At 42.8% G+C, this 24,731-nt stretch overlaps 1 protein-coding gene across 3 annotated transcripts; it reads right to left on the bottom strand.

Moving 5' to 3' along the window:
• Positions 1-960: 960 nt before the first annotated feature.
• On the bottom strand, positions 961-9,620 carry CDK1 (cyclin dependent kinase 1). Of its 3 annotated transcripts, XM_032694861.1 has the most exons (9): positions 9,475-9,558; positions 9,366-9,427; positions 8,709-8,759; positions 7,097-7,253; positions 5,878-6,001; positions 5,316-5,486; positions 4,606-4,769; positions 4,337-4,478; positions 1,138-1,308 (listed from the first exon to the last, which is right to left on the bottom strand). In XM_032694861.1, exons 3-9 carry the CDS (start codon positions 8,743-8,745, stop codon positions 1,195-1,197), a joined length of 909 nt encoding a protein of 302 aa, XP_032550752.1. In that variant the 5' UTR covers positions 8,746-8,759; positions 9,366-9,427; positions 9,475-9,558; the 3' UTR covers positions 1,138-1,194. The 3 variants fall into 3 exon arrangements, with proteins under 3 accessions (XP_032550750.1, XP_032550751.1, XP_032550752.1); XM_032694859.1 differs by lacking the exon at positions 9,366-9,427 and having other exon boundaries at positions 961-1,308; positions 9,558-9,620; XM_032694860.1 differs by lacking the exons at positions 5,316-5,486; positions 9,366-9,427 and having other exon boundaries at positions 961-1,308; positions 9,558-9,620.
• Positions 9,621-24,731: the final 15,111 nt, after the last annotated feature.

Genomic DNA, 24,731 nt, shown 5'->3' with positions numbered 1-24,731 from the left:
CAAGGTAATTAATTAGCACCAGCAACACAATCCCTTGACCTGTAAAGCCCATATCAAGTCATTAAATTCAAAAGCAGACCAATTAGGTCCCTAATACTTGGCCTTAAAAATCGCATCCTATCACTGGTGTTAACAGGAAAAAAAAAATGACATCACAATTTTCTTCCCCCTGCCTTCAATTAAGTAACTTTTTAAAGTAACATACAATCAGCTATTAGCACATACATATTTGAACTTTTTACAACACTCTCACCTGTTCAGTTAAATGCTGAGGAGCTTTAAAAAGCTCCTGTTGCAATTATGGGAAAGTCTATAGCCACTGTAGTATCTGAGTCTTTGATTGCAATTCCTTGCAGTCACGTTAAGTCAACATTTACTTGACTATTCCTATATGAAGACAGACCGGTTTCCAAATTCAAGCATAATCCAGGGGATTCTCTGACTCTCATTACAGTAGAACTGCATTACTAGTAGCAGGTGGAAGGGGCCCTGTTGGGCAGTTATACATTTGTATAGATAGGCCATGTAAAATTTAAGATAACATACCTTAACTGGTCCAGGAGTTAGAAATATGCCAATTCACTAGTTCGCATGCCAACATCTAGGTACATTCTTGGGCCTTCCAGAAAAGCAAGGGATTTTTCTTCAATACAGACTTGCAGCTGCCTTCAAAAACTCAAACCCTAAAATTAGTTTGGCCATTTACTTTACTGTAGTAAGCTGCAATTCTTCAACATCTCAAAGTACACATCCCTTGGCACATCAGTTGCCATGCTCAGGTCAAATTGGAATTGAAATCACACAGAAACAACTCAAACTTGACAAGAATTTCCTATCCTATCAAGAACAACAACGTAATGTTAGCAGCTTTTCTTAGCCAAGTGGAACCTTACAAGTGCATTCCAAAGAAAACACGAGTCCTCTTGGAGAGCAACCATAGTCTGGAAATGAATTCAGTCCTTCACTGGGTTTAAAGCTTTATTTATAGAAAGATGACTGCATTAATTGCAGCAATATTTGCATTGTATTTGAACTCAGCACTAAAAGGTTAATATTTACATTTAGATAACACTTAAAACAAAACAAACTGAAAACAGTCACAGTTTTAGAGCAGAAAGACAGACAAAGATTACAGACTTAAGAGTGAAAGTAATCACAATTTTTTCATTATGAATGGTTTAGTCCAAAGGTCTGTTATTTCTTAATCAGACTAGCAGGAAGAGTGGATTTGTCCAAGTCATCAAAATATGGATGGTTCAAGGCCATTTTGCCAGAAATTCTTTTTGCAGGATCATAAATTAACATTTTCTGGAAGAAAAAAAGAAAAAAAGAAACACACTCCTTCAAGAAATGTGAACTAAAATCATGTCAAACAGATAGGTATTACCATAATAATAATCATCAAGTAACCATAAAGACATTTTCCCTCTTTGTTCCATGATTTCTCACAGTTGGAGAGGTTATTTGCACCTACAAGTCAGTGGTAGGGCAGTAGCAGTGCATAACAGAATCACACATACCCTCCCTGTTCAGTGACCAAGCCCTTCCCTGGATCTGGGTTCCACATGCACTGACTAAATCCAGAACCAGCATCAAGTGGCAATAATTATTTGTCTCACCTTCTTACTAAGGAAAATTAGTAAGCTTTAGGCTGTTAAAGCCCCAAACATCTTATATTTGTTTCATTACTGACATTGAAGAAAGTGCTGTCAAATTGCTTTTACTCAGCTTGGTGAAGAACTTTACAGTTAAAATACAAGAGAGTGATCACAGTTTCAAAATCCAAACAGGAAAGTAGATTACAAGCAGCTAGAACTGAAAAGAAGAGTTAAAAATTGAGTTTCTTTGCAATAAGTTATTCAACTGAATACCTCAGTAAAGGGAATGAGAGCAGAAAGAAGGGGTTTCATAGCCCCAGAACTTTCTAATTCAGGCAAAACCTTTGTTTTGCTAGCAGTTAAAAAAAAAAAAAAAAATCTACAGTTTATATCATACAAGGGGTCAAAAAAGGAATGAAGCATTCAGCACTTTCCTACTATACCCAAAACTAGCAAAGTCTCTGCAAAGTCTTTGTCTCCTTAATAAAGGACAGCCCATTTCAAAAATTTAAGTAATCAGGATTCTACCAGCTGCCTCTCCCTCATCCCCACAAATTTGTTTTCAAGAACAAAACTTAACCAGTATTACTCTGCCCAGTAGCCAGTCTTGACATTTAACTATCTTTACACTTCATCCTACAGGGACCCTTCCAAGTTGATTTAAGTCTCTGAATTTGCATTTATATTCTCTGAACCTCTGCCAAATACCACTCTACCTCTAGATTTAACCTTGCAGGTCCAGTTTTACCTTGTGACAGGTTCCCATTAGCTATAACCCAGAACAGTGTCCTATAGTAAATACTGATATCAAAGGGTCCCTTAAAATCGACTCAAAGAGGCAAATTTCTCTGTAAAAGAGACAGTGTGACACTGAGACTACAGCACTTCAGCTGCTGGATTAAGTGACAATTTCTTCCCTGAGCAGTCTGGAATGTAGTTTTTTCTGGAATCTATTGTCTATTCAAAGCTTTTGATGACAGCAATTAAGTACTTTCAAATGCTGGCCACAGAAATCATTTAGCTTATGAAGGTCTTAATTTAAGACCTCACTTGAGCAACTTGAATTACACATTTTTGTGTTAAGACATTTTTCAAAGACAGTTACTTTACATACTAATTATTTATATATGTTCTGTTACTGCTTCAGGCTTGAAAGTGCCATAGGAAACAAAGGGATTCCCATCAGGAATACCACTGTCACTAGGCATTATTAGCAAACTAAAATATCAACATTTATTGAATTAAGGCAAAATTGTACAAGATCTTAGAGAATTTTATATGCTTTGAGACTAGCATTGAGGTTTTCTGCCTTTACTCACAGCAACCCAAAACACTGGTTTTACATAGTGAAGCCACACCTAAGCTCAGATGAGTGCTTAGCAGGTCAGTTTAAGTGTATGGACAAGATTCTCTTCCCAATAAAACAATTTATTTTAGTTTGTAAATACAATCAGTAACAATTCTATTTCAAACTGATTTAATAATGATGCTGTCAGTGGTCATGGGGGAAATGTGTCAGCCTAAGTCACTTATCTGTATAAGACAATTCTGCTGCAACATTCAGAGCTACCCAAGACAACTACATCTTTAACAAATGTTCAGGTTGTCAATGTAAATTGTGGCTCTGTTCACACATCCCCCCCAAAAAAACACCAAACCAAAAAACAAAACCAAAAAACCAGAACTGAGAAACTGTGGTCATTTGAGCTTCTTGGACAACACTCCTTTATTCAGAGTATTTTGCCACAGCCATACCAATATGGTTAAAAAGTAATTTGTGACTGCTTAAAACCATGAGCCACATGCACAGGTAATGGCTGTACAAGGCTGCCCCTGTACTAAGGTGGTTCTTAAGTGTCAGCTTATCTTACACACAGAGCACCCACCCCACAACCCACAGGTAAGACTGCACTGTGTAAATGCAGCTTTAGAACAGCCAAAGGACAACCAAGATACATTATTACACTTCAGTATATCCAAGAGCACACTAAGTTGTGACCTAAATTAGTCCACAGTGGCAGCACAGGGGCTGGGAGAGCACTAAATGGAAAAACTTGATGAAGAGTTTATCGGTTAAAAGCCTGGTGTGGTAGTTTAACTGCATGGCCACAGAACTAAAGGAAACTCACACTTGACACAAAATATATCAATTAAAAGTTAATACACCACAGCCAAAAATCTTTAACTCAAAATTTAAAGGCAATTGAGACAGGCATTACAGACAGACAAACTAAGTCTCTGGTCTCACAGCTAATCAATACATTCAGCTGTTTCCATCACTGTTTATTCAGTTAAGACCATCACAGAAGTTAAATCAAGATGAGCCCACCAAGATTAATCCACATGCTACCATAAAAAACATTTCCAACTGGATCAGCAGACATACAGCCACATCACAGTTAGTGCTGGGAGCAGCAAGGTGATAGTTTATGGGCAGGAGCCTTCACTTTAGATCTGGTTGTAAAAGCTCATCCTCACTGTCAAGTTGTACCTGGCTTATTAGTATAAAAAAGCTGAGGCATAACTTGTTAATTTGAAAAGTAGTCTGGTATTATTTATGAAAGGAGCGAATGTTACACAAGGTGTCAGTTCTACAAGAATGAAAGCTCACCCCACTGCTGATAATTTGAAGATCTCCATATCTCCCTTCTGGCCACAGCTGATTAGTGTAGCTTTCTGTATTCTGCAGTATGTGAAACAGCCCCTTTCGGTTCAGCAGTTTAAGAAAGAATACTTACAGCCAGCAGATCAAGTCCATCTTTATCCAAGTTTTTGACATGTGTTTCAAGGCTGACAGGTTTCCATTTTGGGAACGTGTTCTTATAGTCTTGCAGGGATTCCACATCAGGCCATACCTCATTGTTGGGGGTCCCTAAAGCTCTGTGCAGGCATAAGCAGAACATTAAGCAGTTTAGTCTGAAATCTGTATGCATGACTATGCTTTTAATGAGCACAAAACTGTCATGTGGTGCCACACAGGTAGCAGGGAAGGTTCAGCCTAACATACCTGAAGATTCTGAAGATCTGGTCAATCTCTGAATCCCCATGGAAAAGCGGCTTTTTAGTTGCTAGCTCAGCAAATATGGTACCTATGCTCCATATATCTACAGGAGTAGAGTAACGAACAGATCCCAGCAACACCTCTGGAGACCGGTACCACAGTGTCACTACCTATTGAACAAGGCAAGTTGTTTAAGTTTGTAAAATCAGGTCCTCTCCTTGACAGCAGGCACAACAGTTCATCTGTTAGTAAGCAGCATTCTCAGCTTCTTTGGTTAAAATAATAGCTGGTGCTAGAAGTTTTAGTGAAAATACTAGTTTAAAACTGAATTTGTAGACAAACAAGTTCCATTGCAGTAGTTTCTGCTGCAATCCAAGCAGTTGCCTACACTACTTCCCAAAGGGCAGGAAGCCTTTAGCACCCATCCAGTAAAACCCTCAGACTTGAGTGCTTTGTGAAGCAAAAATGCCCTTATGAAACAGTGAGTAACAAGTTCCAGCCCATCTAATTCACTATCAAGGTAATAGTGGGATTCATAAGATGCTTTGGAACTTCAGAGTAAAACCACAGTCGAAGAGGTGGAAAACTGTTTTGGAAAACCAAAATACAACTTTTTGATTGTTTTGTTAGTTTACAACTTCAAAACATGCATGATTCTTTTTTAGTAGTAATCTAGTGAGCACTGTGCAAACCACTAAAAGTATGTTCCAACTCACTTCATGAGTGTAGACCCGCACTGGAATTCCAAAGGCTCGAGCCAATCCAAAGTCCGCCAGTTTAATCACCCCCTTATCATCTATTAAGAGATTCTGAGGTTTCAGGTCTCTGTGCAGAACTCTCCTTGAGTGGCAAAAGACAATACCTTGCAAGATTTGGTACAAGTAACTCTAGAAAGGATGAAGTGGGAGGAAAAAACCAAAGGAGTTACCTTCAGTATACATCAGTGTCTGCAACACAAAGGTGTTCCCTTACATTAGCTCACCCCACAGTATTAAGAAATGGAGATCCAAAGCATTGCAGATAGAGTTAATATCAACCAAAAAGCCACACAATTTCATTTTTAAGATTAGTTTAAGGCAGTTTAATCTCAGTAATTAAAAGAATTTGAAGTGGCATTTGAGAGCAAAACTCACATTTCATCTTATTATCCACAGCTGCTTATTTAACCTTTCATTTCTCCTCAAGGAGTTAATTATACTGAAAATAAGAGCTGCTTATAGCTTACTAGGTTATCCTTAGATTAATTTCCCTCCTATATTAAGAAATTGTCCTCATTACCTTAACACGGGAACGCTCCAAATATTGGCCAGATGGAATACTATCCAAATACTTCTTCAGATCCATGGAAAGGAATTCAAAGACAAGGTACAGTCTTGAATCCTGCATAAGAACATCCTGAAGACTAAAAATTGAGCATACAATTAACTCCACTGCAAAATGCATGGACTCAGTTACATTTCCCCCTCTCAACAGGGATACAGACATTTCCAGGTCTTTATTATGGAAGTCTTAAAAGTTTTCAAACATCAGCAGACTTAGTGAGTTATACTGTTATCTGGAAAATCAAGTGTATCTGAAAGTGTGTCACTGAGATAAAAACCTATATGCTTCCTCTTAAACTTATGTTCCCTCATATCAGACACAGGAAGCCTGAGGAAAAAATACTGTTGCCTTTAAAAACAAACACCTGTGGGTGTTGGTGCTTGACTTCTCTTTGAAGCTGGCTTATTACAGCAGAGCCTGATTACTAGGAGGGTTTAAGGGAACATTACAGTAGGAACCTAGTAGACACAGCAGGATTTGCACACATTTCTAAGTATCTCCTTCATCCTTATTAGAGTTTAAGGTTTCCTAAACCCAAGCATACATACGTTGAGACACTACCTGGCTGCAACTTGGCCAGTTTTAATGCACAGTCAAGATCAAGTATTTTGCTACATCAAAGAGCAAGCAAATATTTTGTGGGGAAGACAATAGCTGCCGTTAATTTCCACATGTCAAGTAGTCACTGATGGAAGTTTCACTTGTAGCTCAGATGTGCCAGCCATGACAGCACCATACACAACACATAAATTCCTGCTACAGAACAGCAGGGAGGAGATTGATGACAGGGGCTCACTTAAGAACACTCAAGTCAAATGCTCTATTCCAAGGCAGCAAATTAAATTTTGAGACTGCCTAAAGTAACAGCTTCAGCCAGTTTTCATGAAGGATGCTGCCTCCATTCTCACAATAACCTCCCTGAAGATAGAATTTACATAAATTTCTAAATCAGCAAAAATTTGTTAGATTCCTTGAATGGCGAGAGGCAGCACGAGGAAGGCTTAATTAAAAAACTGGTGTAATAATGGGATTTGGGAATTTAACAATTTGCTGCAAAACAGATACTGTACTAAGCAAAGTGGTTCTCACCTCACTAAAACAGTGGGAAAATAATTTATTATCTGAAGGGACCTAGTGCCCTTCAAAGTTTAGCTAAATACCAGTATATGCATACCAGACTATATTGGGATGATTCAGCTCTTTTAATAAAGAAATTTCTCGGATAGCAGTACTTGGAACACCTTCCTCCTCACTTTCTAGACGTATTTTCTTCATTGCAACCACCTGGCCTGTGGTTTTGTGACGACCTTTATACACAACACCATAGGTACCTGAACAAAAAGACAGTGAAACACATATAGGAAGTACCAGCTTCAGGTACAGATAAGTCATTGCAAATATGAACTGCTAACACAGGCAAAGTCCTTGCAAATCACAGAATATGCTGAGTTGAAAGGGACCCACAAGGATCATCAAGTCCAACTCTTAGCCCTGATTTGATTATGACCTACTGTTTAACTCTGGCAGTTTACCAAGCAATAGTTCTGTTTGTTTAAAGCATGCCACCCACTAACTGTCAGGGTACTTAGCAGCCTGAGCGTGAAAGGTGAATATTTGGAAGATGCAGCTGTAAAATCAAATACTATTTGAGTTTTGTGTTGATTAACTTCCAGGCAAGATCACAATACTGCCTCATCCCCAAGGGGTTATGATTTTGGCAATGATAGATCATATTAAAACACTGAAGGTTTAGCTGCAAATAAAAGTACTGCTCCTTCTGCAATCTAAGATCAAACCATTCATGGGTCTGATCTAGAGAAACACCTCTGGCTCAATTCTCTGTGTATGGGAGAAGGTAATGCTGTAGGTCTCAGCAGAAGCTAAACTGGAACCACCATTAAATCTCAAATCAATCCATTTTAATCATCAGTGTTCACAGAAGTAGAACCCTCAAACCAAGACAGTGTAAACCTTCTCTTTTTACCCTTCTTGAAGCATTAATCCCTCACATGAAGCTCAGACTAGTTTCTTTCAAAGATTCATGCACAAGGTTTCGGTTACAAAGCTTTGTTTGCAAGATCTAAGCACACACATTTTGCAACTACCTCAGAACACATTCTCAGAGCAACATACTTCAAATTCTCAAGTCTACATAGGATTAAAGCATTATAAAACACACTGACTTCTACAGTTAACATAGGTTGGATTTTCAGTAAAAGGGGGCTATAACTAACATCTGCATTGAAGCCATTTTCTTAGTGCCTCACAGTAAATTGTTAAAATTCACTTCTCCACAGAGGTTTACACTCTGCACTTTCCTTTGACAACCACAGTGCTTGGATATAATCAAAGTGGGATAATCCACAAAACCTACTCCCTACCAGCAGCTCCAAGCAAAAGTATGCCAAGTAGCATAACTTCAGGAACAACTGGTAAGTTCCTCCCCTGTAGGAACAGGGGAGCTTCCTGAATTGTAAAGCTGGTTTCAGGACTCAGAACATATTCCCCCCCCCGTGCCCCCAGGAGAATATTAATTACACCATCAGCATGAAGGCAGGCACTTTCTTGCACTGGTCAGTTGTTTCCAGAGACCATATAATTTTCAAAAGAAGGGCTGGCTGAAAGCTTTTACATATAGAAATAATTACCATAGAAAGCCACAGCCTTATTTAGCCAGATAGTTGAATCTCATTGGTTCCTTTAATAGCCAAAGTGCACAGAGCTTCCGTGACACCCAATAGCTCAAATTGTGGAGCATTAGAAGTCTCACTGTTCCCCATACTTACCTTCCCCAATCTTCTCTATTTTTGTGTAATCGTCCATTGCTGTGGATATCCCTGAAATGAACAGGAAAAGGAAACAGCAAATGAGGGTGAACAGTTGCTGTCCTGACCACAGCCAAGTCGCTGGAACTGTGCCAGGTCTTTAGAAGCTCGTTAGTTCTTGCTAATTAAGGTGTAATGTGAAACACTGTTCTCCTCAAACAAACACCAGGGTTTTGAGTTCCAACTAGAAAACCTACATCCCGAAGTGCGAGCGGGCATCAACTCAAAGAAGTTGAGTTGTGTGTGTGAAGAAGAAAACTCCTGACAGAATTGAAAAAAACACACGCCGCCCACCAGTTTTACGTGGTTACTCACTCGCAGGAACCCTACTATGTAAAAATCGCGGGGTTCTGTGTCAGCCACGCCAGGGAACACCGGTCCCGTGTGTCAGGGGGTAAGTGCAGAGCACAACCGGGGCCGGCCCTTCACACCTCCCGCGCTGCTCCGGACCCGCTCCGCCGGGCACGGCGGGGCTTCGGCACCGAGGTCAGAGAGGTTACGAGGTACTGGCCGAGTCACCTACGGCTGCGGGAGGCCGCCGAGCTAGGGCGAGCAGCGCCCGCTCGTCGCTCAGGGCCCCCCCTCCCCGGTCCGACCCAACCCCCGCCCCGCTCTCACCGGGCCCAGCAGCCGCGGGGCGCTCTGCCTGCCCGGCTGCCCTGGGCCAGGAAGGCGCGGGTGTCCGCGGTGTGACCCCGGGGGTGCCCCGGCCGGGTCAGGAGCGGATGTCCGCGGTGTGAGCCCGGGGGTGCCCCGGCCGGATCGGGAGCGCGCAGTCCCCTCCCGTCCCGTCCCCTTCTCTCCCCTCACCTGCGGAGCCGCCGCGCGCTGCACGAGCCGCCGCACAGGGACGGGCGCGAGCGGGCGGAGGGCGGGGCCGCGCCGCATTCGAACCGTCCGCCCGCCGCGCTCCGCCAATGGTGCCGCGCCGCCGCCGTTCAAACCGACCAATCGGGGCGCCCCGCGCCAAAGCGAGGCCGCAAGGGCGGCTTTCGGCCGCTGCTGGGGGGAGAAGAAGAAAAATCGGGCGCGGCCGGGCGCGGCAAACTAAGGATGCGTCGGGCGTTCTCTTGGTTCGCGAGGCACGGCTGACGGCGCGGGCGGGTGGTTCAAAGTAGGCCGAAGCCCCGTTGCCCCCCGGGCGGGGACACGGGGGAGCTGGGACGGCGCGAAGGATCGGACTGGTCCCAGTCACACAATTACAAGCATGGGGCAGGCTGGGAGGGACGCGTGGGTCATCTGGTCCCATCTCCCTGTTCTAGCAGGGTCATCCCAGAGCACACAGCACAGGATTGTGTCCAGCCAATTCTGGAGTATGTCCGGGGAGAGAGACTCCACAGCCTGTCTGGGCAATCTGCTCCAGTGCTCTGTCGCTGCACAGTAAGGAAGTTCTTCCTCACGTTCAAGTGGGACATCAGTTTCTGCCGTTTCCTCGTGTCCTGTTGCTGGGAACCACCAAGCAGAGCCTGCTCCATCCTCCCAGCTCCATCCTCCAAGCATCCCATCTTCATACACTGATAGAGTTGATGAGGTCCCCTCTCAGTTGTCTCTTCTTGAGGCTGAACAGGCCCAGCTCCCTCAGTCTCTTTTCTCGAGAGAGATTCTCCACTCCCTTGATCAACTTTGTAGCTCCCTGCTGGACCCTGATTGCTGCTGGAATAACGCATTGGGCTGTTGGCATGGTCTGGGGAGCATAATCGTGTTTGGACCAGGCTAAGCTTTGGCTGCAGCTGCTCCTTTTAATCAAGTCTGTTACATTTGGATGCCACGGCCGGCCAGAGCATAACTTCATTATTTCTGGCTGCACGGGTGCTGATCTGTGAAGTGCTGCTGTGGCCTTTGAAGCTGCTTTTAAAGCACAGACATTAATAAAAGGTCACTGGATAACTTAATTCCCCAAAAGCCGGGACATATGTCTGTAGGGAAATTAAAGTTCTGTATCCCTGCTCCCCGATTAAGGACAATTAGTCCCTGTGCTATCACAGCTTCTGAAAGAAGGGTCGGGGACATAACTGGAGAAGCACCTGGGGGTTCTGCTCAGGGAGTGCTCTGCCAGCTGTGACCTCCCTCCATTGGTACCCAGGGAAATAGTACTGCACTACATATGTATTAAAGAAAAGCCGGGGAAAATACTATTCCAAACATTACAAAATTGTGTTATTGAGAAACTTAAACACTAAATAGATTAGCAAAAATAATGTGCTTCTAGTTTTATAGGTCTTTCCCTACAGGACAGTTGCACTGTGGATTCTGTGATGCTGCTGACACACTCTGGCACCTGGTTCCCATCAGCACTGACAGTCCTGGGCCAACACTCTCCTGTGGAAACCTGCAGTCCCTGCAGAAGTGAGACACAGGCACCACTCCATACTGCTAATGTATCTGCATTTTTTAATTACTTCATTGCACTGGTTTACATCCTTCTTGAAAGATGGCTTTGTTGCTTGTCTTAAATGTAAACAGGGCAGGCTGCTGCAAAAAAAATGTTCAGCTTCTCCCTTAAAGCATTTCTTTGGGAGGGTGATTCCAGCAGGCAGGAATATAGTTTATATTCTGTTTATAGTACACTTCCTACTTCTCACCCCTACCCCATGGCAAAGGCGAGAGGCAGCTTGTCCAGCTCCTCCTCCTGAGCATGTTTTGGGGTAAACCCCCTCCACTTTCCCTTCCCTCCTGCAAATTTTTGCCTCATATGGTGCCCATGCTTGCATATTTCTGTTTACCTTGAATCGTGTATTCCCACCACTTGCTGGGGATTTTACCTGCCTAGAACAGGGCTTTTGTATCTCTGGTAAATTCCATATGGAAACACGGCCTCACATCTCGTGCAGTTTGTAGAGAAAGGGCCCAACATTCTCTGCCCTGTACAGTCACAGAGAATCTCTTCCCTCTGTGTGTAACAAGTCCAGTGCAGCCAGGACAGGCTGGGATCAGCAGTGCACGTGGATCATCTGCACAGCTCAGGCAGAGTGTGGGACATGTCCCTCAGGCCTGGCTCTGCACCAGCAGTGCCATCAGGGTGCTCTGCAGCTTTGGGGGAATTGCTTTCTATAGCCAGCACAGGACTGGAGCTACTGCTGCTGGACTAGTCCTTGTCCAGGGACCTTAAGAAGGTGGCCAAAGTCCACCTTTTCCTTCAGAGAAAAAAAAAAAACCATGTCTGGGAAATCTCAGACATATGGTAACCCTAGTTGATTTGGTGGGATCATGGTGGTGTTGCAGTATCATGAATATTCAGTACTATAAATCGGTATGTTATATTAAAATATATACAGATTCTATTTATATGTGAAACATACTGTACCTGAAAGTACTGAATACATTGGTCTGAATTTCCTTGAAAGTGACATCTTTTTTCTATTTTTAACCAGCTTCAGTTTAAATATATGCAGATGTTTCTTAGTTGTACTCAGACTGCTGTTTCTGTTGGACACTAACTGTTCATTCTCACAGTGCTCACTGAATTTTCAAATCCTTTGAGAATATGCCTTTTTCCATGCATCCCATTGTCTCACGAGCTCTGAGTGGGGAAGACCAGGGGGCACCAGAAGGAAAGCTGTCTGAAGGAGAACAGCTCTCTTACTGAGGAGCCTGATAACCTTACTTCTATTTCACACGTGAGGAGACTCCAAGCTACGTTGCTTATGAGGCAGAGTGCATGTAAGTACAAACCTGTCATGGCATTAATTTGTCAAATATCAGTCTGACAGTTCTGCTTACTCTGCGTTTTCCTCCCTCCTGCTGCTCTCTGTGTATCTTTAGGATACAAACCACGTCTCCTTTCTGACTGGATAGTGCTTATCTCTCTTGATCATTGCTTTGGACGTGGCAGGAGCTGATGATACTGCTTGAGACAAGCCATACAACTGCATTTGTAGTGACTTTTGTGTTGGAAGGGATTTGCTGTTCTGCTTGAAGGAACAGTAGCAGTGAACCTGCTGACACGGATGGAGGTGGATGGATGTGGGAATCCCTAGGACTGCTGCTCCTCTTTACAGCACAAACCTGGATCATCCAAGCGCAAAAACAAGGAAAAACTGGTGAACAAGGTGAACAAGCAAAGGAATCTAGGTCTACCTTGACAACAGGATGTTAAATTAATTTTCTTGATATAAATGACCAAGGGGTCCATGTATTGAAACCTATTTGGCATCCAGAACTTCCCCTTGCTTGAACTGCAGCACCGCTTGTGCAAGGCACACAGGATCAGACCGACAATGCCGAGCTCGGATTATAGTATTACAGTTGTATTCATGGCTAAGAGCCCAGTGTAATGCTCTGAACAACTCCTTCTCTGCTGAGCAGAGGGCAGCTGCAAGAGTCAATATCGTCTTGTCTTTTGTATTTTAATTATATTCTCCTCAGCAACAAAATCACTGTAAGGAAGAGAGAAAGTGTATTCTGTTTTTTACATAATGATGTGACTAGAAAAAGGTCAACTGGTTGGTGAATACTAATGAGGGTATCTAAAATGGGTTGTGTTCACTGTGCTCAAAAGCAGATAAATACAAACATTGATTGTCTTCTTTTAACATTTATTAAAAACCAAAGATGCTTTTGTTAGTATGGCAAATGCAAAAGTACTGTAGGAAAAATGTAATAGCTTTTAGGAATGCAAGATAATGTTAGGGGGATAATAGTCTTTAATGTATATCTCAGGTGATACATTTAACCCATTAAATCTCTTGTTATGCAGGACAGTTCCCACACAGAGAGCTCATCTGCTGCTAGTATTTTGACAAGATGCCAGAAGGCAAAAAGCTCCTGAGAACTGTTTGAAAATAGAGCAAAAGAATGGAAGTTGCTAAGAAAAAAGAATTAAATTGTCAATTTCTCCTGAAAGCATCAATATAAATATTTTAAATGCATTTAAAGCACTTGAATTTAGGTTGAAATTATCTTTAAGTATTTTTTTTCTAATATGCACCAAACCACTTTATCTAAAAACCCCAAATATTGATATGATTGCAATAATGAAAATATCATAAACCACCCCTTCATTTCAAGCAATGAGATTGTAGATAGAAGGAGCTGTCACTGTGGTGGTTATTCATGGATTTGTGTCTTCCTGGAGGAAAGCTCGACTGAATTTGCAGTCAGGGGAAGTGTTACCATGAACTCTGCAGCAGCACCCAAAGCAGAACAAGCAGAGGGTGTGGAGCGGCAAGGACCTTGTGGGAAGGAGTGGAGGGATGCACAGAGTCCCTGCTGAGCTAATTGGGGGTGGCTTCCAGTGGTTGAAACTGCTGGATGTAAAGACTGAAACCTCTCCCCAGCTCTGACTTTGCCAAACTCCTGTCCCACAGTAGGGAACACTTCACTGTCACTGCAGATCTTCCTTCACCGTGGGACTCACAGCAGGTTTCATACAAACCTCTAGAGAAATACCTACAAATACCCAACCTGGATTTGATTTTAATAATTGTAATTAAACAAGCAAGGTGAACAGGGCATATATATCAAAACAGGGGGAAAGTAAAAAGGGGGGGAAAAAGTGCCTTTTGTTTCTCTAGAACATCTGGGCAAAAAGCCAGGCTCCACCAAAGTCATTGGCAAAACTCCCATTAATTTCAGTTGGGGCAAAGCTAACTGTAGGAAAAGGTGGCTGCTTCCTTATTTTTTTGCATTTCATTTGGCTTACAATCCAAGAAGAAAAATGGCAGAACCCAATAAACTGCTTTTGAACTGGTGTTTGGACGCATGAGAGCAGGAGAGGAGCATTCAGAGTTACATTTGGAGCTCCCTCAGCCCGGATGCAGGTGAGAAATTCCTGATGGCTGGAGGAGGTTGTTTTTGAGGTAGGTGTGGAGGGCTGGATAGCATATCCCTGCAGGGAACGTGGCAACCACAAGCCCCAATCCCTGAGGCCGAGTACAAATGTCAGGCCCTGTCAGTATGGCAATATAACTCTATCAGCAACCTTCGTCACATGGATACAGTTACACCAAAAATCTGTTTCCTGGTATAGCTGTTTCATTTCTATACAGCTATACTCTTATTTTCCACTTGCCTCAGGTTTTACCTGTTTATCCTTTTTTGTCTTACAACAACCACCTGTTACTGTGCTTGATCAGATCAAATGCACTGCAACAGCACATTTAAATTCCAAACTTCTGTCAGGGAAGCCTGAATTGAAATCTTTCCTGAAGTAAGGGAAGTTAACTTTTCCTTCCCTCCAGGTATCATTCCAGCTGCCAAAAGAGAAGCTACAGTCTTTCAGGTGGGAGTGTAAATGAGACAAGTGAGGTATGTAAGCCTGTGGAAATGAAATCTGGATTTACATGTACACATTACACTTGAATTTGTTTAAAAATTCCTCTTCCCATTAATTGTAAGAGTAGACTTAAAACACACTTTTCGTTTCAAGTAAAAAAATAAATTTTTTTCCTTAGGGTGCTATTTTCTTTTACAATCTTCAAATTCCATTTAAGTCTTTATAATTTTCCTCCCCAAAGAGTGATGGAAGATGGTATGCAGTGATGGTGTGGTACAGGAGTTATATAAAAATAGTGTGTGACCCAGCCACAGAGCTGCTAATTGCCACTGCTCATCAGTGAACATGACCAGCCTTGCTTCACGCTTACTTTTTGCTATCGTGATCCTTTTTTCTCTGGCTCCCAATTCTCTGAGTGGGCTGAGGAAATGAGTCACATCCAAAACAAGAGGGATAAAAACATTCTGAGGAATTACCTTCTCCATACAGCCAAGGCCTTTGGTTAAATATTTTTATTTGGCTCTATACACAAAGAAAAAAGTTTACACATTAGAGAGGGAGTGATAAGCAATTAGTTACACAGTATCTAAGGATGTATAAACACCTCTAGACAGTTTATACAGCTGGGTAGGTGCTTTGTAAATTGCACGTACAGCACTAAGGCCTATGACAGGATAAGTAACTGGATTAAGCTGTTATCAGCAATATTTCCAGGTAAATTAGTGCTTAATAGCATTTTTTTGTCTGTTTCACCACTGCTAATGGGCAAATCAAGTTCTAATTAAAACAGGAAAATAGGCTGATGCACCAAAACAGACCTGTGAGAAGGAAGGAAAAGTAAGGTGATGGGATAAGTCAAAACTAACCCATCCTAATTGGTTTTACAATACTTTCACAATTTCAAGCGCTGTGATAAAACACCCTTTACTGAGATTGATTAAAGTGTTTTTTAAACTAAGAAAAAGTACAACCAGAATTAATTGCTGGTTTGGCCAACACAGCAGTTTACATGTGATGTTTACACAGCCCGCAGCTGGGGCTGGGGGATAAAATCGGGCACTGACTCACGCCCAGGTTCAGGGAGTATCAGCTAATCGCTATCCACGGGAGCAGCTCCCAATGTGCATCCTCCCGCTGCTCCACACGTGTGAGCGATTTGAATTTGCATTACAGTAAACACACTACACCTGTAGTACTCATGATGGAAGGCCAGCGGGAAGCCTTTAACTGCGACACGGAATTCTCAGGCGCCCAGTAAGAGGATGGGGTCGGCTTCTCTAGTTTTGTTTAACAAACTTCAGCTGCGCTCCCCGCCCCGCATCCTCCGCGGGCAGAGCGGAGCGGCCGCCCGGAGCCCCCCGTGTCCAGGTGAGCCGCGGGGCAGGTGCCTAGGGGGGCTCCTCGGCCCTCTGGAGCCCTCCGGTAGCAGCCGCCCTCCCGGTTTTCCAGCGGGACGGACCTCGAGGCGCTGCCCCCGCCTTGTGGCACCTCCGGAGCTCCCGGCTCCAGCCGCAGGGCGGGACGGGGCGGTGGCGGCGGCTCCCGGAGCCGAGCGCGCCCGACGCGCCGCGGGAGGAGCGGCCCCGCTGGGATCGGCTCCACCTGCGGGGGCGGCGGCGGAGCGGGGCAGGACCGCCCGCCGGTGGGGGCGAGCCCGGGACGGCTGGGAGAGGTGAGGAGCGGAGGCCGGGAGCGCTGCAACATGGCCTCCTCCTCTTCCTCCTCCTCCTCGCGTCCCGCGGGACGGGCCGGCAGGGACCAGGTGAGTGCGCAGCCCTCGGGCGGGGCGACAGCGGGGGCGCGGTACCAGCAGCTTCTTCTGCTTTTCTTCCTTTTCCCTCTCTTCTCCTCCTCGCCGCTCCCGGGCTGCGAGCGGCGGCCCCGACGGCGGCCCGTCCGGAGGGGAGCGGAGCGGCTCTGCCCCCCGGCCCCAGGGCTGGAGCCGGGAGCGCCTTTCCCAGCTCGGCCGGGAGAGCCGCGGTGCTCTGCCCCTCCCGATGGCAGAAACGTCTCCCAAAACACGCGACCCCGCGCTAACACCTCCCCTCCGTGCCGGGAATGAGGCGCTTCGAGGCGCTGGTGCGTGGCATGTGCTTCGCGTGTCTGCCTTGCGGGTGTTTCACACCTTGGTCGTGAAGCAGCGATGTGCTCGTGGGACGGAGGCTGAGGCTCCCCCGTGCCTGCCTGGCACCGCACCCGGGTGTGCGGGTCGCTGCTGGGCGCGGTGAGGGCTCACACCTGGGCACTTGCGGGGCTGCGAAGGGGCGTCCGCAGCAAACCACCTTCGGCGTCGCTTTCGCCTGCAGGAGGGCGGGTACGGAGAAGATGCTGTTGAAGGCTTCATTTCACCACGGCACAAGCGGCCACAGGAGTTGTTTTTCTCCCTGGTCCTCCCTCCCCTGCCGTGGTTAGACCTAGGCCACAGGGTCAGGTGAAGGAGCTTTGCTGCCATGGTCTGTGTCCCGTAGGTATTTGATGTGACCTCTCTGTTTATTGCTCTCACAAATGCTGCCTTGTGTGAGGAGGGAGCCGACTGCTCCAGCATTCTTCCTGCTGAACACAAATGGTATAATCCATTTTAACTGTGAAGACTTGTGTTCTCAGGGCAAAGAAAGAGCACGTTTTGGTCTATTACACAATGCCCGACCAACAAAATGACACTTCTCTCAGTAGAAGTAAGTTTTGGGAATAGGGATTGGGAACATATGATAACAGAATTACCTTTTTTTTTCTTCTTTCTTTTTTTTTTTTTCGGGGGGGGGGGGGGCTGTATGCCCAGAACTCCTGAAACTAAAACTGAAAACTCTTAAGATTAAAGCTATAATTAATCAAGGCTGAATAAACTTTATCCTTTGTTGTTTTTTTTTCTTTTGGTGAAGCTGGTGTTTTTCGAATCATGAAATTTTCCTGATTCTAACACTGGTTTTGCTACTACTTGAAACATTTAACTGGACAGAGAAGATGGAATATTCTCTCTCACTGTAGATTGTTGTTTCTCATATTTCTCCCTCAAATCTGTCCAGTGTTCGTGCTTTGAAATGGAATGTAAATTAACACCCCAGGAGGACTGATCAGCTAGAAATAAATCACTGCTCTGGCAGTCAGGCCCTCTAAGTTCTGGCCCAGCAACCTGCTGTTTCCCCTGCCAAGCACTTCTTCATTTCATGAGCCCTGTGTTTGAAGGAGAGCTCCTAGAACATGAAGGCTGCACTTCATGCTATGGTGTCAGTGCTCTGGGCATTTTTGCCTTTCTTTCAACAGTCATCTTAAGGATAAAGGGAGACAATGTTACCTTGTGTGTCCACAAAGTGGGCAGCTTGCAGACTTATTCTCTGAAAGGTTTGGAACCTAGCCTGGGTTGGAATTGTTGAGTTTTTTAAGGAAGGTGATTTTCTAAATCTCCAAGTTGTGCATGTTACATCTTAGGTTTGGAGTAACCTTAGAACTAGTGGGGAGGCTCAAATTTGTCCTCTCTGGACTCTGATCCTTCAGTCAAGGGTAGAGAATTTCCCATTGCTTTGGGAAGAGTGTTGGGTCAAGCTCTAAACTTCCAGAGTGTGTTTTTGTGTGGTGGTGTGTAAGATGCTCAGCTTGTGACATACTGTTAATGTTCAGTGTTTTTAGTGAGATCCTTATAAAAATCTCTTCTACCACCATAAATCTCACTCTGATTTCTGTGGGAATTTACTAATGCTCGTTGCTTGATTCTGTTACAGTTGATACTGTGCTATTGTATGCTTTTACTTTCTTGCCAGAGGAGGATGTTGGGGATTTTTATTACTGAAAAAACTATCACCTCTTTCAGCTTTTCAAGATACTAACTTATTGACTATGTGCTTGGTTTTGGAGATAATGATATCTGTTATAATGCAGTAATTTGCAAATTCATGTAAATAACTGTGTGTGGCTAATTGATTTCCTTTCTTAAAAAAAATTCTATTTACAATTTTTCCTAAGATAACTTCCAAGCTTTGCAGAAGGAGTCAAAATTGTTAATGACTTGAGAACGAAAATGACTTAATCAAGGTCTTTTATATTCCTATACTACTTTGCTGTTGATTATTAGGATGGCTGTTTGCTCTTTATTTTACTTCAGTGTTTTCTAAAATGTTTTGTTCACAAGTTTTTGTCTTTTAAAAAGTGTCAGGAAGAGTGGAATGCAATTTCTTGTTTTAGTTCTTTAGTTGTGACAGGTCTTGGCCTCAACACTATGAGTACTATTAAAGTCAATGCCTAGAAGTTAATTATGCTTGTAGGTCACTGACAGTGCTGTGTTTTGTTCTGGAGTGTTTATATTTGGTCAGTTTAAGGTACTGAAAATATGGGGATTGTCTATGGCTTGTAGGAGATCTGACTTTGAATTTCAGAAATGAGAGACTTTTATACTTCTTGACACTTAAATTAAAACTGGAGTGTTTGTGGGAAGAGAGAGGAGACTGATCTTGTTGTGCAGGGAAGAAAAAAACCCCCAAACTCTGTTCAAATATGAAAGCCATGTTGTTATCACATAACAAAAATAATTTACTGTCAAAGTAGAAAACTTATTTCACTTAATAAGCTTCTTCTTCAGTCACTGAAAACTTTGGGGAAAATGGCAGTTCTGCAGTTAAAAACTCCTAACAACCCCCCTCCCCAGTCCTCTGCCTGTGTAACAGGCAGATCATGCTCAGATCACACTATCTGAGTCTCAGTTCTAGCCAGTTGTTCAGTATGGGCAAATTCCTGCCCCTGCTGTTTGTTCTAATTTTATCCTATACTTTTATCAACTTAAACATTTTTTTTTTCCCTTCCCCTCCAAGTCCTTGGAGTTCTCTTCTTACTGTCAAAATTGAGTGCTCTTGACATCATGTAAAAACTGTTGAGGTACTAATCCAGTGGTTGATTACCCATTAAAAGTTACTTTGGCCCCTCTGTGTTGTCTGGAGTGTGAGTATTTCCCATATAGGTTTTGTGATAAGCTGTTGACAATGTGATCCTGCTGGCATGGCCCTTGGAATGACAAAATAAGACCTGGCATGTTGCATTAATTGTGAGAAAAGCATGGTTTTACAATCTTTAATCAGGCAAAGTTTCATTAGCTCCTTGAGGGAGTTTGACAGTGACTTGGCCCAAGGAAGCTTTTCTTATTTCTTTTTTTTTTTTAAACAGCTGGGAGCACTTGTTAGCTTTTAATAGAGAAACAGAGTGATGTAGAACCGGGGGCATGAGGGTAATATTTTGTACTTCTGTGAGTTTTATGCTTGAGTTCTGACATGGGTAGCATTAAATAGCTGTTTACAATGCTGATATGTCTAAGAAGGAGAGTTTTGAAATTTGAATTTTCTGAAACAAATCCTTTGAAATAGTTTTAAACATACTTTCTCTTTTATGTGATAAAGCTAGTTTGGATTCCATTCCTTTCTTTGCTGAAAAACTTGGGAAATTGGACAAAAGTGGGAAAGAAAATGTTGCTTTCTCTTTCTATTTTTTTTAATTTAGGGGGGAGAGGGGAAAAGAGTAACTCAGAACTGTTTCTCTCATCTTTAGGAGTTAAGAAATGTCAAAACTCTGCTCCTCTCTTGATAACTTGCATGAACTACCTGATGGTTGGTGCTGGTAGCTCTTGCTCTCAGCTGTTCAATTACATCAGTGTGCACATAAAACACAGAGAAAATAATAGCAGCTTACACTGTGTGTTTCTGCTGCCCTTGCCACAGGATGCAGTCTGGCTGTGGAGACAGTGACAGGCGCTTAACTCCAAAGAGAAAGAAGAGGACAGCAAAGAAAAGTGCTTCAATAAAATATTTAGTAGTGTGATTGTGAAATTCCGAGACACCTTGCTCTGCTTGTGCCAGTCATTGCCTCACTGTTTGTGTGGTGGTTGTGTACTTTTAGAGTCTTGCCCAGTTTTAGTAGGTTCTTGAGCAAAACCTGTTCTGTTTAGTCTTGGAGTAGTGGCTGCTTTTCCATCTACACTGCCCTGGAATATCGTACAAAAATGAGTCTAGCATTAGCTACTTCATTATATTGTAAATTCTTCGATTAAATCAATTTTAAACTTCAGTTCTCACTGACTTGTTGAAGAGGAAAAGGTACCTTATTTCCTTCAGTTGCTTCTGAAAATTCAGCAAGTTATTCTCCTCCAAGGGCATACTGAGATTGGTGCCCTTCAGGAGAGAAGCTGTTCAGACTTGCCATATAATATCTGAAGTATGCATCATGACTTTATCAGTAGGTGCTATTGATTCTATCTGATCACGACTTAGAAAATGTTATGAGCTAATGAAAGGAGTCCTGCATAGCTGCAGTGTGAGGGTTTCCTTTTGCCCTGTGCAAGTGCTAAAGCAAGACCTGGCTGAGCTTCTGCACTGGCCTGCTGTTAGTACCTTAAACAGGTTGTGATGACAGCTCCTTTTAGTAGGAGAGACTTAAGTAGCATTCTGCAATGACAGGAGTTGATAGCATATGAAAATCATATGAGAGCTGGTTTCTTAACAGAATCTTCATGGAGACTTGATTTTAGGTTTTGTAACCACTGTGACACAGTATCTGTTTTGGAAAATACTTTTAAAGCAATATTAATGAAGGTATTTTTCAGATTACATGCTGGTGTAAGCTAGTTTTATGATCTTTGCATGCTGTTGTTACTAGTACTATATTGTGTGTGTGTTTCAAAGAAAGGAAAATGGATTTTCTAGCACCCATGACAATTTCCTCTGTGAAAAAGCAGAAATCAGCAAGGTTATCAATGACCACACTCTGGCCTAACAACCAGCAGAACAGAGCACAGAATATTCTGAGTTGGAATGGAGAAGTTTTTCTGCTATTATTTTTGTGGGGTCAGAATTTCTGCCTGTTCATATATGATGGTGATGATGTAGGTGATGAGGAATTACTTAACACTAGGAAGATGTTCAAGCAGCTGTCTCCATTTTTCTTCTGAATTTGAAATTCAGAAGTCTGAAGTCCTCTGTGGTGGGAAACCTCCATTTTCATAGAAACAGTATTCAAATGGCTCTAACTTGTTTTTGCCTCATCTTACTAATCTGTGGTTTTTTGTTGCATGTATCTTATCTTAAAAGATTATCTGCTTTTCTGTTTCTTATCCTCTTTTTTTTGTGTGTGTGTCTGTACATGAGAGAGGTTTTATTTAATTTCTCTCTTCCACCCTGTAATTTCAGACTTTTTTTCTCTCACTCTAATGGTGTAATGCAGCCTTGGGCAACAGAGCAGTTTCTGTTTCCTCAAAACGCCTGTTCAGCTTTAGGTCAAAGAAAATTCATCCTGAATTTGCTGCACTTACTGTGCAAAGAATTCCCAGTCACACCACAGAACAGATCTGATAATGCTGAAAAATTATAATTAGTTTTAAGCTTTTCTCACTGAGATAATTTGGTCTGTATGTGAACCCACAGTGGTTTTGAAAGCACTTAAGTCAGGCTTTTGTAATGGAAAAGCAACACTCTGCCTGTGGGAGAGGTCAGCAGCAGAATCATAGAATCAGCTGGGTTGGAAAGGACTTCTGAGATCATCAAGTTCAACCCTTGATCCACCACCACCGTGGTTACCAGACCATGGCACTAAGTGCCACATCCAGTCTCATCTTAAAAACCTCCAGGGATGGAGAATCCACCACCTCCCTGGGCAGCTGCTGCAGGTGTTGCTTATTGAGGACAGTTAATTTGAGTCCTTAGATTTTCCTTGTTTCTTAACAACTTTCCCCTTATTTGGGAGCTTTCTGTTTCAACAGTGGAAGAATCCCAAAAAATGGATTACTTTTCTAGTGCAGGACTGACCCTTTTATTGGAGGTGTTTTAGGGATTGATGTGTAGTGTTTGTTGAGGCAGTGAGGAGGTAAAGAATGAGTTGTGCATGGGAAGGGGGATGTATGCAAGGTCAAGTGATGTGATATGCTCTTGAAATTTTATCTTTGTGGTATAATAGAAGACTAGAAACTTAACAGAAAAGGTGAGTCAGCTGGTCTTCTGTTCTGACAATCAATGCTGCATTCAGGGAGAGAAAAAAAGCTTCTAAAGGTGAGTCATCCAATTATATAAGTATTCCACAATATTAAAAAGTAACAGTAGTAACATATAGTAGTAATCATGTGATGGCTGTTAATGAACTTGGCCAAACCAGAAAGAACTGTAGTGACTTTACAATAACCTTTCAAGGAAAAAGCGATAGGAATGAATAAATCTAGTAACTTTATCAAAACTTATAAATAATTCATTACTTATCCTCCAGTGACCTCAGTGCTCTTCTGTAAAGGCAAAAAAATTGTCAAGTGTAAAAACGAGGAACTCAGTATGAGTTTTGTATTTTAGTTAAAAAGATAAACTACACGGTGTGTTTAATTTTGGTGAGTTTGTTTTTCACTTGTTTTGTAGGTATCTTAGGCCAATTCTAATTGACTATCATCAGAGATTAGAGTTAAGGCACAGTAATGGTGTTATTGCCCCATATCTCTACTCATATGACTCCTTTGTGTAATATCTGAGGTACATAAACTGGCACATGTATCACCCAGAACTGTGGAGCAAGTTGTCTTTAAGGTGTGGTAAGGTAAAGGAAGTCAAAGATGGAAGATGCTCTTAATAGCCTCTTACAACACTTCACCTGAGAACTTTACGTGCACCCAGACTTGCCCTCTTGAAGCTGTGGAAAATTTTAGGCATAATAGCTACTAAGAGGTTATGTTTGAATTTCGTTGGGCTTTAAATTAGTAAAAGTAATGACTTGTGCCACTGTGCAGGTGAACAATCCATAAGTGTGATTCAATGTTTTAAATCTCCGATGGCAGAACCATTTTCCTTTTGTATTCCTCTCTACATCTTGATTCTGCTTGCTCCTCTTCACAGAATGCTGCAGGGAGAGCATGTATGCATGTGTCTGAGAAGGTAAATAATTTCACAGGTCATGACTCTGCAAATGCATGAGGCAGCCTTGCTCTGGGATAGAAGCTTCTGCTTGAAACTAGTTAGAGTGAATAAGGAAAAGGCCAGAACTTTCTAAATGGTGTCTACCTCTTAAACATTTGCCATGTAGAGCAGCAGCAATCAGTGCAGGGGCTCAACTTTTATAATTGGCAGCATATGGAGCTCACAAGGCTCCACCTGAGGCTTAGGTTTCGGGCTTGCATCCTCAGCTGGGAACTCAACCTGGACCTTCAATGTCTCCTTCCAATGCCTTAGTTCCAAATACCCAAACAGAGCAGAAAACTTTCACTTCCATGTTTTTGCTTGTTTGTTTTCTTTTTTTTTTGTTGTTTGTTTTTTTGTTTGTTTTGTTGGTTTGTTTTTTTTTCCTCTGTCCCTCCCTTGGTGCATCAAATCTGTTGTGCTCTGGTGATCCTCACAACCCCTTGCTAAAAAACCCTGTTTATTTTCTTCCCTCCTCCTATCACTCTGTGAAGGCTTTTAATTCAGTAAGGTACTCTTGTTCTTGAAGTTTTTGCTTATCCTTTTATTGATACAAGCTGAACTTTTTCCAGCCTTTAGTCATTTTGGTGTGGCTCACTGCATGGTTCTGGGAAGTGTTTTGTTGCTATAGCAGGAGAGAGATGGGCTGTAGGAATGTTATGGCAGGGAGCAGTAAGAGAGCAGGGCAAGTGCTTTGCTACCTGGTTTCACTGCTACAGAAGGTGTTATGTAAATAGATTGGGACTTGCCTCTGATTTCTGTGATATAATGTTTCATAAATAAGCACTGTGGTGTTTAAAACCCAGGTGTCAGAGGTAGCAAGCCAAACGTTAAGAAACTGTGACAGCTGAAGAGTAGTATACTTTTCCA

This window comes from Chiroxiphia lanceolata, chromosome 8, assembly GCF_009829145.1.
Source record: "Chiroxiphia lanceolata isolate bChiLan1 chromosome 8, bChiLan1.pri, whole genome shotgun sequence".
Taxonomy (NCBI): domain Eukaryota; kingdom Metazoa; phylum Chordata; class Aves; order Passeriformes; family Pipridae; genus Chiroxiphia; species Chiroxiphia lanceolata.
Note: the sequence above shows the minus strand (reverse complement) of the source record. Positions and strands in the feature narration are given on the sequence as shown.

Coding starts and splice junctions, on each gene's coding strand:
- CDK1 (XM_032694859.1), bottom strand. CDS start 8,745: ATGGACGATTACACAAAAATAGAGAAGATTGGGGAAG. Junction 5,487..5,877: donor TGGAGCGTTCCCGTGTTAAG/GTAATGAGGACA, acceptor CATCCTTTCTAG/AGTTACTTGTACCAAATCTT. Junction 4,479..4,605: donor CAGATCTTCAGAATCTTCAG/GTATGTTAGGCT, acceptor ATGCCTGCACAG/AGCTTTAGGGACCCCCAACA.